At 42.3% G+C, this 15,972-nt stretch overlaps 1 protein-coding gene across 4 annotated transcripts in view; it reads right to left on the bottom strand.

Moving 5' to 3' along the window:
• LOC311245493 (vascular endothelial zinc finger 1-like) overlaps positions 1–15,972 on the bottom strand; it is a 36,853-nt gene that overhangs the window by 8,691 nt on the left and 12,190 nt on the right. For all 4 annotated transcript variants that reach the window (XM_084335347.1, XM_084335348.1, XM_084335349.1 and 1 more), the window contains 2 exons: positions 14,893–14,962; positions 3,791–3,959 (listed from right to left, as the gene is read on the bottom strand). In XM_084335347.1, coding sequence (XP_084191473.1) covers positions 3,791–3,959; positions 14,893–14,962 — 239 coding nt within the window. The remainder of the gene's footprint in view (positions 1–3,790; positions 3,960–14,892; positions 14,963–15,972) is intronic.

Here is a 15,972-nt window from a genome sequence, read left to right as displayed (position 1 = left end):
TTTTGGCTTACCAGCCAACTGGCGAGTATCTGATTTTTTTTACCAGCCAAACAGATTTTTTACCAGACAAAAAAAATCGCTAATTGTGATAATTACTTCTTTGTATGTCAAGCCGCGTCAATGTTGTGTATGCATCTGGGTAGGCACACTGTGCCTTTTAAGACAGCACGGTGGTCTTACGACAGTGCTGTGAAGTACCGTCAAGTGTTGTGGTAACGTCAGTTGGGTTGGTGTGCTGTTGACGTTGTGCACATAGATATCTATGGTTGTGCACACAGTGCACTGGTTGAGCTAGCCCCTTTCGTGACTGCGATGTGCAAGCCAGGGGCTTTTGAGCATGAAATAAAATGTCTAACCTTACGTCGTAGTCCGGTGCTTTTTCGGAAACATTATAGTCATAACAGATACACCTAGCTGGCTGCTTTGAGCACACGGGGCTAACGTTAGCTAGCAAGCAGCTATATAACGCTAACTAGAAGCTAACCACTGTATACAGTTCTAGTAGACAACATTACACCTCTGATTTAAATGTGTCCTTAGTAACTTATACTCGATGGCAGGGCTCCAGACTAACTTTTTTCACCACCGTCCCAGAACCGTCCCGAAATACAATTTTAACCGTCCCAAAGTGAATGTAACCGTCCCAAAAATACCAGTGCATACATTTATTTTTCTTATTTTTTTTAATTAAATTATATAAATTATACTTTTTTTTTATTTATATTTTTATACAGCTACTGTTTTATATATACTGTTTTAAGTAATAACTAGAAAGTAATGGTATTTATTCAACAACAGGTGATTGATTATGATACTAATACAAATCTATACGGGGCTGCAGCACTGCAGATATACCCTACTCCAACGATCCACACGGACATTACACGGTGTTGCACTCGTTACCAAGTGGCTCTGCAGATATACCCTACTCGGCTACAAGGCTCCGTTGGAGAGGATGTTGTGATTTTTGCACAATAAATATTCAACATTCTCTTTTGAGACTCCGCCTCAGACTCTTATCATTTGGCACTAAAAGCTAAACATTGTCACCGATATGGCTGTCCGCAACATGTCATTAATTGTGTACGCGAGGTGGTTCAGTGACGACGCTATCTAACGTTATCTGTTTGCGAGTGCTCCTGATGGCTAGCCTAGTAGTACCGCGGGACTTTTATTATTATATGTCCGCGGGTTGGCCAGTACTGCGCAAACGTTTATTAAACATTATTATGTCCGCGGGTGGTCTTGTGCAGTGCTCTCGTGGCACTGTCTGTCAACTAAAGCGAACACTCAGAAGACGCGCACCATTTGCCAGTGCAGTGATTGCAGAATGTTTTATTTTTTTGTATACTCGCCAGACTGGCGAGTGGTCTTCATGAATCACTCGCCAAACGTAAAAAATACTCGCATTTGGCGAGTAAAGTGGCCTAATTTCCTCCCCTGAGTAGGAGGATGACACACTGGGAGATTATACGCCCCTGACTGAACCCTACAGCTAGATGCCTGGTGATCTGTTGTGTGTGTATAGTAAGATGTAACCAGGGCTGGGTAATATATCAATATAGTAAGATGTAACCAGGGCTGGGTAATATATACATATAGTAAGATGTAACCAGGGCTGGGTAATATATACATATAGTAAGATGTAACCAGGGCTGGGTAATATATACATATAGTAAGATGTAACCAGGGCTGGGTAATATATCAATATAGTAAGATGTAACCAGGGCTGGGTAATATATACATATAGTAAGATGTAACCAGGGCTGGGTAATATATACATATAGTAAGATGTAACCAGGGCTGGGTAATATATACATATAGTAAGATGTAACCAGGGCTGGGTAATATATACATATAGTAAGATGCAACCAGGGCTGGGTAATATATACATATAGTAAGATGTAACCAGGGCTGGGTAATATATACATATAGTAAGATGTAACCAGGGCTGGGTAATATATCAATATAGTAAGATGTAACCAGGGCTGGGTAATATATACATATAGTAAGATGTAACCAGGGCTGGGTAATATATCAATATAGTAAGATGTAACCAGGGCTGGGTAATATATACATATAGTAAGATGTAACCAGGGCTGGGTAATATATACATATAGTAAGATGTAACCAGGGCTGGGTAATATATACATATAGTAAGATGTAACCAGGGCTGGGTAATATATACATATAGTAAGATGCAACCAGGGCTGGGTAATATATACATATAGTAAGATGTAACCAGGGCTGGGTAATATATACATATAGTAAGATGTAACCAGGGCTGGGTAATATATACATATAGTAAGATGCAACCAGGGCTGGGTAATATATACATATAGTAAGATGTAACCAGGGCTGGGTAATATATACATATAGTAAGATGTAACCAGGGCTGGGTAATATATACATATAGTAAGATGTAACCAGGGCTGGGTAATATATACATATAGTAAGATGTAACCAGGGCTGGGTATAAGCAGGGCTGGGTTTTGATTGATTGAAAAGTTTATTAACAGATTGCAGAATGGGTACAGTACAGTACAGCTCAATACATACAATTGTTAAGGGGATGCAGACCAGAGAAAGACTTTCGTCTTGTTTAGATCAGGGTCCCCCATTTTCAATTCATCATAACATATATGACATACATGACATACAGATAGACAGTACTGCTACATCTATACATTTATGACATATCAGATTTGCAAATACAGTACTGTTTGTGATACAAAAGTGTCCAGAAAAAGAGTGTATATACATTTGGCGTAGAAACTGTACATTGGAGGTGGGGGGGGGGGGGGGGGGGGGGGTGGGTAGGGGACACACACATTTTACACTGTACATTGGAATACTGACAAAGCCTTACTTGGTCATTTACTGTACAACTAGGTTAGGACATTTGTAGGGGCCAGTTTCGAATTGCAGTCTCACGTAGGTGTTTTTTGAGAGTGTTTTTGAAAGTGGGTAGTGATTCACATTTCTTTACAGCTTTGGGTAGGGCGTTCCACATTGATGTGGCATAATTGCAAAACGTGTTTAGTCCCTTGTTTGAGCCGAATCTGGGTTTTACATGATTTGTGGAGCTCCCTCTGGTGTTGTGATCGTGGTATTCACTGACCTTTGGGAAGTATTTTGACATGTACATGGGTACCTTGGTCGCGTAGTGTATCTTGTAGACCAGGCCCATTGCATGTTGCTGTACTCTGTCGTCTACTCTAAGCCATCCTAGGTTGTCAAAGTGGGCAGGGGTGAGGTGGGTTCTAGGTGTCAGGTCAAGCAGTAGTCTGACTAGCTTGTTTTGAGATGTTTGTAATTTGTTTTTTAGTGCCTTTGAGGTGCTTTGGTACCATGAGGTGATATAGTAATATTGTAAGATGTAACCAGGGCTGGGTAATATATAAATATAGTAAGCTGTAAAAAGGACTGGGTAATATAGCAATATAGTAAGAACCAGGTATTTTTCTTTGATACATGTGAATCATGTTAAGTTTCAGTTTGATCACCCCTCCAATTACAATGCAATCCAATAAGATGACCATTAACTGGACTATAACACATGAATTCCCACACCTAAGTATATATATATATATATATATATATAGATATCATTATTGCAGAAAAAACCCTTCCTGATCATCACAGCATTTATTTTCCACCATATTGCCCAGCCCGAGATATAACCGCTGTGTGGTTATGCCAGGGCGGGAGGCAGAGGGGAGTTTGAAAAGGAGGAGAAAGGGAGAGGAGTATAAACACGTGGAGGAGGGGAGGTGCGGGAGGAGCCTACCTTTATTATTACATGGGTTGCTGAAGCTGGCCTGCCCGTGCGTCTTGAGGTGGCTGGTGATGTAGGCGGCGCTCAGCATCTTGCCACAGATGTTGCAGGTGACCTTGCCCTCGTGTCTGATCATGTGGGAACGCAGACGGTCTTTGGTGGCGAAGGCCGAGGTACAGGCCTGGGGAGGGAGTGGAGGAGACGTTTATTCAACCAGGCAGGTCACTTAAAAACGAATTCTCATTTACAATGACGGCTTGGCGAGAGGACAAAAAGAGCCTCTCGAAGGGTAACGGGGAAAGGAGACAAATTAAATAAAATATGAAAGAGACAGATATACACCACAGAGGTAAGGGGAATAATTAAAACACACATCAAACAACCAAATAGAATTACAAGATATGTAATACATGAAGCAGAACAGTCAAATTACAGTTAAAAGGCTGGGTGACCATTGCAGGTGTAAACAACTCTGTGATAAAACAACTGTCATAGTGAGGGGATCAATTTGTCCATTTTAAAAGTCGCATCTCGTTCCAACAGCTGGGAGCAGCAAATTGGAAGGAGGGTTGACCGAAGGAAGTGTTAGCGAGATATGGTGAGCAGTGTATCAAATAAGGAGGGGTCAGGCCAAGGAGGGTTTTGAGAATGAGTGTAAGCCAATGCATTTATTGTCAGAGTCGGAGAGTGTAATGATTTATAAGTCGCAGTGACCATTCCTTCATCTATTTACTCACTGGGGGTGACCTGAATGCTTCCAAGCTTCAAATCAGTGGCCATGATAATGGATGTCAATTGTTCCAAGTTGTTTTTAGTTTTTACCACTGTGAAACTTGGCCTACATCAGCATAAGAAATAGTGATCCAACATTCTACACCAGAGCTCTCATTTACCCGCTACATTGAAACTTTACGTGTGAAAAAGAAATTCAAGTTTCCGATTATTCACTGAAAATCCAGCCCTGTTGTTCACTTTACCTTCCTCCACAGCTGGAATGTTTAATGTTACATACACATTAATGTATCTACTACTAGATACATGTAGAAAAGTCCTACATACAACATAGTAGCAGCTTCAAATTGACCTTTTCCCTTGTTAACGCCACAAAGAGTTAACAAATCAAAGAAAATTATGTTCCTTCTGAAAGATAAGAGCCCGATCCCTGTACGTTTCAACTAAAACTCTATTTAAATATCCTCACATTGAGCATTGAGCTAGAAGCTTGATGTCATTGGAGCTTGGGGTATGTGAGCTATTTGACTGTTAAATTATTTCATCACAAAGGGAAAAACAAGATCAGATAACATTTAATGTAAAACATTCATGTTAGTGAATATTTGATGGTTGCAATCTAAAAACAATCACAAAGATGACGGCGTACGTCCATGGCGCTCAAGGAACGCGGTAAAGGCCGACTCTGCGTCAGTGTGCCATCGGCGCTTTAGAGTTTTGTAGCCTGTGTGGTCTGAACACCCCATTAACGTGTGTGATCCTCCGGTCCCTGTAATGAGAGTTCCTGCGGTCATTGTACCATGTGTGAACTTTGTAAATTATTTATGCGTCTGCCCCATTGTCAGGACCGATTACTGTACATTCATTGTATTTAGTAAATAAATTATTCCCCCTCACACATAATATATCACAGTAAATCACCCTCACACGCAATATATCACAGTAAATCACCCTCGCACACAATATATCACAGTAAATCACCCTCACAAACACATAATATATCACAGTAAATCACCCTCACACACAATATATCACAGTACATCACCCTCACACACCCTCACTCCCCCCTCCAGCACGCATACGAGTTAGCTGCCATCACTAACGTGAGGCGCTGGGCCATACACGTAGGAGGGGGGGTGGGGGGGGCCACATCACAGTACATCACCCTCACAGGTAATATATCACAGTACATCACCCTCACACACAATATATGACCGTAGAGCGCATTGCCGCCTCCCAACTCCACTCCCATATCCAGTCCAACAACCTCTATGAAACCCTTCAGTCTGGCTTCCGTCCATCTCACAGCACCAAAACCGCCCTAGTCAAAGTTAATGATGTCTCCTCATCTCCGCTGATTCTGGTGCCCTCAACATCCTGATCCTACTCGACCTTAGTGCAGCCTTTGATGCAGTGCGTCACTCCATCCTCCTCCAAAGGCTGTACCAACTGGGTGTTGAGGGCACAGCACTCGATTGGTTAACTTCCTACCTCACCGACAGACATCAGTTAATCTCCCTCTCCAGTCACACCTCTCCCCCCTCCTCAGTCACACAAGGGGTCCCTCAAGGCCAGGGAACAAAATTAACTTTTTGACTTACCAGCCATTTGGCTGGTAGATTTTAAAAACTACCAGCCAGGCAGATTTTTTACCAGCCAAAAATTAAAAATTGCTTTTTAGTATATCGCCATGTGTTATTATTACTATATAATACTCTCATATGCTATTTTCAATTAATATCATAAACAACATAAGGAATATTAGCATAATTTTGAGTGGACTGAAGGAATGAGTCAGCGTTAATAGTTTTAAATGCAAATAATTTATTTAAACATAGAAGTGGGGTCGGGGACACACACACTGTTTCAACTCACCACCCCCGCATCATATTGTAGTCTAGTCTGTCTTCAAACGTCCACTCCTCTCGAAACCTTTTTATATTTGAATATCAACATTATCTGTGCATCCTCAGTAATCCTCAGTTTACTACAATATACTCCTCTCCTGAGTCCTGACTAGTGACTTCATCGTCTTTCCAAACGCACGCACACACACAGAGAAAGGGAGAGTGCCCCCCCCCCCCCAATTTCCCTTTCCCCAGTCCACACTGTCTGCTGTTCTCTATGGCTCTGCCGCTGATCAGGATTAGCTTGTTAGCTTACGCTAACATAACGTTCATTTCGAGCGATGTGGGCATAAAGGAATGGCGACGATGCAATGCATGTTAGATGCATTTGACCCGTTGTGAGAAGAAGAAAAAACCACAGACTTATTTCGGCTCGCAAAATAGGCGCACTGCTGTGTAGCTCTGCTCTCAGGGAACAAACTTAACTTTTTGACTTACCAGCCATTTGGCTGGTAGATTTTAAAAACTACCAGCCAGGCAGATTTTTTACCAGCCATTGGCGGTTGGCTGGTACTTATTTTGTTCCCTGCTCAAGGCTCAGTCCTCAGACCTCTGCATCATCCTGGACCGCACCCTCTCATTTGACCCCCATGTCCGCTCCATCATCAAAACCTCATACTTTCACCTCCGCAACATCGCCAAAATCAGACACTGCCTCTCCCCCCCTGCTGCTGAATCCCTCATCCCGCCTTCATTTCCTCCCGCCTAGACTACTGCAATCTTTCGCCGTCGACTAAAGACGCACTTCTTCAACCATTATCTGAAATGGGGAAAAAAAATAAAAAATCAAACCCTAACTAACCTTACGGTCATGCACTTGTCCTAATAAACTAACCTACACAACCTAACGCAACACTTTGATGAACATTGTTACTCAGCTGATAGAGTTGTACCCTTCCTGATGACCTGTCATACATTGGATAAAAGCGTCAGCTAAATGGCTAAATGTAAATGTAAACTCCCTCCTCACTGGCATCACCTCCCGCTCCGTCCATAGACTCCAGATGGTCCAGAACTCTGCTGCTCGCCTGCTCACCAACACCTGGTCCTGTGACCACATCACTCCTGTCCTCCACTCTCTCCACTTGCTAAGGCCACTGTGAACTTCAAATTACTACTCCTCACCTTTAAAGCCCTCCATAGCCTGCCCCCCGCCCACCACCTACCTGACTGACCCTCCTTCTCCTGTACCGCCCCACCGGTCCTCTTCCACTGCTTCCCTCACCGTCCCATCATCCAAACTAAAAGGTTTTGGTGATCGGGCCTTCTCACGTGCTGCACCCTGACTCTGGAACACCCTCCCTCAGACCATCAGAGACTCTCCCTCACTCTCCACCTTCAAATCCCGACTCAAAACCTACCTGTTCTTCCTAGCATTCAACCTTCCCTACTCATAACCACCCTCCTCCATCCTACCAACCCCCTTTCCCCCCCCCCCCCCCCCGGTTTCCCTTACTTACTTCCCGACTGCCTCCCCTACTGACTACTGTATTTGTTGTCGGTTACTCGTGGTTTTATGTTCTTGTGTATTCATATTGTGCCCCGTTTCCCTGTTGTTTTTGTTTTTGTCTATTGTCAGCGACTTTGAGTCATTGAAAAGCGCTATACAAAATAAATGAATTATTATTATTATTATATCACAGTACATCAACCTCACACACAATATATCTCAGTATATTACCCTCACACACACAATATATCACAGTACGAGTCCTAGACCAGCAGGGGTACTTGTGGTTTGAAGGAGACGGGGGTCTTTAACACAGCGAGAACGAGCACCTGACCGGTAGGGCTGGATCCATGCAAAGGTAGGATTTTTTTTATGGTATAATCATTTATGATATACACATATGCAATTATATACATACCATTAAAAAAATATATATTTCTTGCAGCAGTATTAAAGAGACCATTCTGAACTGTGATGAAGATAAAGACAAAGAAAATATATTGTATCACATTGTAATTTGTACTGGAAAACAAAATTAAATTTAAATACTTTATTTGTCCCTCAAGGGGCAATTCAAAGCAAACAGGTTTGCAAACAAGAGACCACAACAGACAATATCAATCATACCCCATAAAACCGGAGACAATAGATAAAGAAAAATAATAAGAAAGAGAGAGAAAATATATATACATACACCAGGGTTCGAAATTAACATTGTATTATTCATTATTATTTGTATTTTGTTACAGGGCTTTTTTGATTTTCTGGGGCATTTTCTTTTGCATTTCGGGGGAACTAAGATGTTTCTCCTCTCACACTGGCTGTTTGTGCTGCCAGCGTCTCAAGGCAAACTTTACAATAATATTATGATCTGATCACCTTCATCCTCAATTGGTCCAAACCACTCCATCGCTCTTCCTCCACGTCCAGATGGTGGGAGGGACTTGTCAGCGTTTGATCACACAAGGATTAATAAACCAAACCTTATCAGTTAAATTCATAGTATTATTTAAAATATTATATGATTATAATAGAATAAAATAATATTATTACAATAGTATTTGATTATTTGATATGAATACCTCCAGATAATTTCATAACAAACTAAGAAAGTGAGGGGGGAATCGATAAAAATAAATTGTGAAACTAAGAGCATTTCTTTTACCTCTTAACCGATTTTCAAGGACATATGATGCATTTTCAAGGGCATTTTTGCCCCAAGCTCCCGTTACCCTGATATACATAAATAAATCAGTTTACTAAGAACATGTTTGCACATTACTAGGCTCCCCTAGTAGTATTACTAGTTCTGTGCAATTCTGTTGCAAAAAGGTCACATCTAATTCACCATATTCACACTGCGACCATTTCGCTCTTAAGTCATGCTCAGGTTGAGATTCCTAAGCACCCTGGAAAGGAATCCCAACCCGAGCATGCCATAAGTATCCCCCTTAATTGGATGATATCAATCCCCGTCTCCTGAGCCTTCCGGCCATTGTGTAATGCGATGTGTGGCCGGTGCCAGTGTGTAAGGCAGCCATCGAGCCCGCATAGCCCGAGGTTGGGTGCCACACATTAGTGGTGAAGGAGGCAATTTCCACCCTGCGTTGTAAAGCGCTTTGAGTGTCTAGAAAAGCGATATACAGATGCAACGATTCATTCATTTATTCATTCATACGTTTGCTGTCCACAAGCCGTATGGCTTCTGGAGTAAAACCAATCGTTCTTCCGTTTGTGTTACATGCGGGGGCTTCTGAAACACATCCCCCGAAGGCATCAGTACAAAGGACTCATGAAGAACATGTGTAGGATCATCGACAGTACCATACGTCTTCTCTTTAGCCGCGCGAGGGATCTCCGGGTTGCGCCAATCGTTTTACAGCTAAGATTAACAACACCCTGTGCAGTCGGTTCTTCTCGTTTAAGCCGCATTTCCACCAGAATCACCCGCAACTTTTAGTCCCATGAACTACGTTTCATTGTACTTTTTTTTTTTTTTTGCCCATTGTTGTCTGCGTTTCCACCACGGTGCAAAGACCCGCGAAGATTAGGCAAATGAGTCTAGGCATTCCAGTCTCTCACTAGAACACGGATGGACACTTTTCTGTGATCAGATCTCCGTGATCACGGTTAAATGAACAGACCGATGTTCCCTGCATGTTGGTCCTCACTCCTCCCACTGAACAGGAACCTGCAACAGACCACTCAGTGCGTCCAGAGGGGCCGCATTTCCAAACGAGGCTTGTATTTAAAACTGTTGATCTTCTTTGCGCTCGAATTGCCTAGTAATAGGCAATAGTGATTTTTAAATACTTAACCAAACATTTCCCCCGTTTATTTTATACAATCTTATACAAAAGATTTTGCTAAAAATATCAATCTTTTTTGTGCATAGATCACTAGATTTATGTTTGCATTTCCTGGTTGGAAGCAGATGACAATGGCAAAATATACATTAAATGTCTCATTTAATACTTAAGCTAGAAACTTAGGACTGTTCTGACAGCACAAAATTAGTCAGTAAAAGATTATAAAATGGGTAAAAATAATGTCCCAGAACCCCCCCCAAAAGGTCCCTATAGTAACTGGGGAATGTTCCGGCAGTGGAAAAGGGGCTTAAGGCAGTGGTTCTATTTTTATTGTGTTTTTATCCTCTGTGATTTTTGATGCATGTAATGACAGCAGTGTTATGATTATATGATTTTTAACCATCTACATAGTTTTTTCTTCTACTAGTCTCTTTTCATTAAAACATTACACTTGAAGTTCCTCTTAACACATTCAGCGCCAGACCCGAGATATCCCGGGTTAACTCGCCAGTGGTTGAGCGCCAGACCCGAGATTTCTCAGGTTTTGGTCGTTTTTTCTTTTATTCGATATTTTCATTCATTACAGGTTCACGGACCTCTGTGTTATCATAGGAAATCATTCCGAGATCCCCAAAGTGCAATACCGGCCACATCCTGCTAGGTGGCAGTATCGCCCACCCTTTGAAGCCAAGTAAATCGCTTCATCCGACCACTTCGAAAGGCATCTAGCACACTCTATCCATAAATTGTGCCAAATTATGTCCGGGACCAGATGGACATCAATACTCAAAATCACGATCAGACAATTGAAATATTCTTTTTTTTTTTTTATCCACTTTTTCTCCCATTTTTCTATATTTTCTCCCATCCCAATTTTCGTATCATCCAATTCAACCCTCCCCTGTCACAAACGCTGTTTCTTGCCTCCCACAAGCCGGCTGCAATGTGGACTAAGTCATACATAGCACAAGTCCCCTCCGGTACTTGAGGTAACAGCAGTCGCATCTTTTCACCTGCGCAGCTCGATCTCTCAGTGTCGAGGAGTAACGCGTGGGAGGCTCACGCTGCCCACGACACTTCCTGATTCTACTGCGCAGGCGCACCAACCGACTTGTAGGAGTCGCTTGTTCACAGCGTTCGATCCCCACCCTTCAGTTTTCCCTCCCCGTAATACGGCCAATGTGTATTACTGCGGACGACCAGCTAAACTGAAAACAATGTGGAGAGCTGGATTCGAACACGCGAATCCTAGCGTCTCCACACTGGTGGCGAGTGCCTTGCCCACTACACCACCTAGCCGCCCACAATTGAAATATTCTTTTTGGAATAACCACGATCAAAGGTAAGGACTATCTGACGTCAATTCCACCTTGATCCTACAATGATTTTATATCGATCCAGCTGATCAGCGTGTGTGGTGTTCAAAACTAATGTTACTGGCGATCAAAGCATCAAAAAATTACCCCCCCCCCCTTTCATGCATTCATGATGAAACATAATACCCATTATATACATTTGATTTGGAAATAGTAGCATGTCCAGGCGAGAAACGCCAACGCTTATAGCAGAATTCACGTAGCGCCATATAACTCAGCTTTTCAGGAATTTTCTTGTTCCTGTTCCTTTCGGCCATGGAATTTAGTGGATCATATTAAGTGAACTATATGTACTGAAGACACTAACAATTCCATGTACGAATAAATAATATGAAATGAAAATGTGGTGGTTTGTTTGATGTGTTTTAATTATTTCCATTACCTCTGTGTAAGGCTGTCCCCGAACCCTGTTTTTAGGGTTCGAACTTCGAACGTTCGCCAGAACTTTTTTTTTTATTAATTAATTTTATTATTATAGATTTTACGGGGGGCGGCATTGCATAGTCTATCGGTGAACAATTTTTTGTTTACAGTGGTGGCTGTTCATGTAAACAAAGCACTCAGAAGAAAATAAAGGGAAAAGACAGCAGTCAAACATACCGGTAATATCATATAACGCACTCACTTTTTGTTGGGTATGCCATACGTGCCAGCCACTTCACCCAGGCGTTGCGCGATGTTTACTCCAGAATATTTTATCTCCAGTTATTTTGTTTCTCTTTCTTTCTCCCGCACGGCCCCGTACTTCAGAGTTAGGTTGTTGGAAACGGTGGATCTTTTGGGCATTCATTAAAATCCGAATGCCAGCGTAACGAACGAACGTTGGAACGTTCGGGCTCAGCCTTACCTCTGTGATGTATGTATTGTCCGTCTCCATTTTATTTAATTCGTTTTGTCCCCTTTCCCTGTTACTCTTTGAGGTTATTTTGTCCTCTTGTCAGACCGCCATTGTAAATAAAGATTTGTTCTCAATTGACCTGCCTGGTTAAATAAAAGGTCAGATAAAAATAAAAAAGACGTGAAGCCAAGGGAGAGGTGTGCCAGTCAGCTAATCTTTTAGTTCCTGACTATGTCAAAAACGTTTCCATTTTGCTTTCCGATATCTTCTCTCCCTGCCAGCTAGCTAGCTCGCTCGCTACCATAGGTTATATAACAGATTTTGTGCGACGGTAACCTAGCAACGGTGTTTGTCTACACCTCTCGCGTGCAACACATTGTATTTGAATCTGAAAATATTTCATTCCACTCCGATTTTTTGTTCCACTGGATAGCCAGACCGCTCTCCACTGTGTTAGCGCCGCGCCAGCATTCCACCAGACAAGTGGAATAACCACAGAACTATATGAAGGAACAGCATCTCTTTTTCCCTCCCTCCATCCATCCCCCAAAACCAGCAAATAAATGAAAAGGTCAAATGCTTTCAACAAAAGTATAAAAAGTTGTCAGTATTCCACGGTCAACCCCAAAGGAGTTTGCGTAGACTAAGACAATACTGGGCTTTTTGTTTTGTTTTACGATGACATCTGTGTGTCATCAAATACAGTTCCCACATATTTGTATATCTCTGGACGACTTCAACACTTTTACTGTGAATAATTGTTGGAAGACGATCAATATGTTTTGGTATTGAAAATTGGCATCGTTTGTCTCGACATATTTCAATACTGGGGTGATATTGATTTTGTTCCATCGACTGTCAGATGTGTTGGCCGGCGGGCCGCGGTGTTGATTTTCAATACCCAGCTCGTCTCTCGGCTGCAAACACCGTCAGAGGGAAGCCAGGGTTGTGATTAGAGGATCGAGGAGTAAAGGGCGGAGCTTGAGAGGTCAATTGCCGTCTCTCTTGAGTATGATAACCTTTGTGTACATCTACAATAAAGCTTGTTATTTCTCATTCCAATACTACACTGTGGGTGCGTGAGCATTTTGATTTTCATTCATCCGACCTCGATTGTACCACGGCAGCACTGGCATTAAAACCACTCCTGTATTTTGATCCGAGAGAGGGGCACAGTTGCCGTGCCACTGTTACCTACTAAACCTGTGGCTCTCAACCCGTCTGGGCCCAGGGCACAAGTCAAACCATGATCTTAAGGCTAGTGATGCACGATATATCGGCCGCCGATATAATATCGGCTGATATGGCCGTTTTTTTACACATCGGTATCGGTCCGATATCAAGATAGGGCCGATAAAAAAACTATTTTTTATACATGTTTTGGCCTTAAATAGTTTCAAAATATCAGTCATTTCTGAAAATAAGTTACAAAAGTAAAAAAAAGTATGCGTTTTGGAAAATAGCTCTTTATTTGATTATCATAAAAAAGTGTTTTCTATACAGAGATATCGACATCGGTAAATATCGGTATCGACCAGAACAGCAATATTAATATCGGTTATCGGTATCGGCCACAATTTTCACATTGGTGCATCACTACTTAAGGCACACCAACTTGTCACGTATAATCGTCTCGAGTGTCATGATAGTATTGTCATAAGAGATACTTACCCTACATGGCAGACTGACAAAAGATATCAGGTCAATCTGTCACTCATCAAAACCCATTTATATTAATCAAAACAAGACAAGAGCTTGCGAGGAGAGCTTGCGAGGAGAGTGTCCAAGACATTATTGTTCAGATTGAATAAGACAATAATGATAAGCCAGTGTAGGCTATGTTATAGTGTTGGGGGTGATATCAAGGCCTATCAAACATATGCCTTGTTGATGTGCAATCAGAGATTATAGACAGATACAAGAAGAAACGGTGCAATGTCAGGAACATCACAAGCAGCACGTCCGTGTGGAGGGAGGGAGGAGTAGAGAATGTACAACTCTATCGTTACAAAACAGCCCGGGTAATCTGACACAGCCCTAATCCTTCATGGCTTTAGGGTAGAATTTAACTTCCAGTTTACAAAAAGAAAAAGAGAGAAAAATCTAACCGAGAATGTGAATCAAGGGCACATTCAGATGAAGAAATGTGTGCAACTAGTTATGAATATGTGACTGCTGACACAAATATTATGTGGCATTGAACTGCGTGTAATTTAGAAAACTACATTTTATGAGGCCTCATAAAACATTAATTGATGATCTCAAAATTCCGCAGCACACTGGATACGGCTTCAAGGCACGCAGTGTGCCGTGGCATACCAGCCGGGAACCGCCGACCGAAACGCCGCCCAAAAGGAGGATCCCAGATCAAGGTTTTCGCCCCACATGAGGTATTCTCACCACGTTTTCTGCGCCGACGGAAGCAGCGTGCGGCCCAGTGAAACCGTTAGGCGAGATCTGAGGCGAGAGATTGAGCGTGCAGCGAGAGGCATGTGCCCTTACCGTTACTTGGCATTTGAAGGGCCTCTCTGAAGAATGAACGTGCTTGACGTGACAGCTGAGGTGGTCGGGCCTGCAGGGTGGCAGAAGAAGAGGGGGGACACAAAGAGAACGTGCAAAATTCATAACTTTGGATAAGCAGCACGCGATCAAAGCAGAATTACAGTTTCACACACGTCTCGTTACAGGTCAAAACCATGTGATTTATTTTGCAAGCTCAAAGACAGGGTTGTGGAGGGAAAAATTAAAAGGGGGAACAGATCCGTCTCAAGCCCCACCCTCTTTTCTCGATCCTCCAATCACAATTGCGATTGGAGGATCGGGAAAAGAGGACGGGGTTCGAGATAGGTCACTTTTATAGGTTTCCCAGTTACAATACTCTAACTCAATTGTGATACTCTGATTAACAGCTGGGGGATGTTAAATGCAATCGCGATTATATATTTATTTGAGCGGGCCGAGTGTTAATTCTCATTCATATTAAAAAAAAAAACGTGAATGGAAACTGTATTGAGAATGCACAAGAGACACAGTCCCACTATAACAGGGTCGGTCTGTATATGTAATCTCTAAATGAAACGGGCTACTTGAGGCCAGTCAGATCGGGCCTTTCGCGTGTAATTCAATATTGGCATGTGCTATAGAACCTGACCCTCTTTGTAATAAACAACAGCTAAAGCCCAACCTTATCCCTAAAGTTGCATTTGATACCATGACAAAGAAAGCAGCCAAATAAAGACACTTAAATGCATCCCCAGAGATGGTACGAGCTGGTCATGTGAAATCAGCCATTTCTAGCGACTACCTTTAAACTAGCAAATATTTGCCACATATTTTGGGCAGCAAACAATCTCAGTTATTACCGATTTAGTACCTGTGTAGACTTTGCCTATCTGACTCAACGAAGACAAACTCTATTGTATCATATTAATAAATAAAAAAGGAAGATCCTATGGCTGCTCTCCATGGGAACACCTCTTGGGCGACGGTCCGACTGGACAAACTATTCCACGAGATCTCTCCCTCTACCAGAAAGAGGAGTGTGTGGCGCAGGGATATCTCTAAGAAAGGCTGTTTCACACT

Source organism: Notolepis coatsorum (genome assembly GCF_963971535.1).
Source record: "Notolepis coatsorum genome assembly, chromosome: 1".
NCBI lineage: Eukaryota > Metazoa > Chordata > Actinopteri > Aulopiformes > Paralepididae > Notolepis > Notolepis coatsorum.
This window is presented reverse-complemented; position numbering and strand designations above follow the sequence as displayed.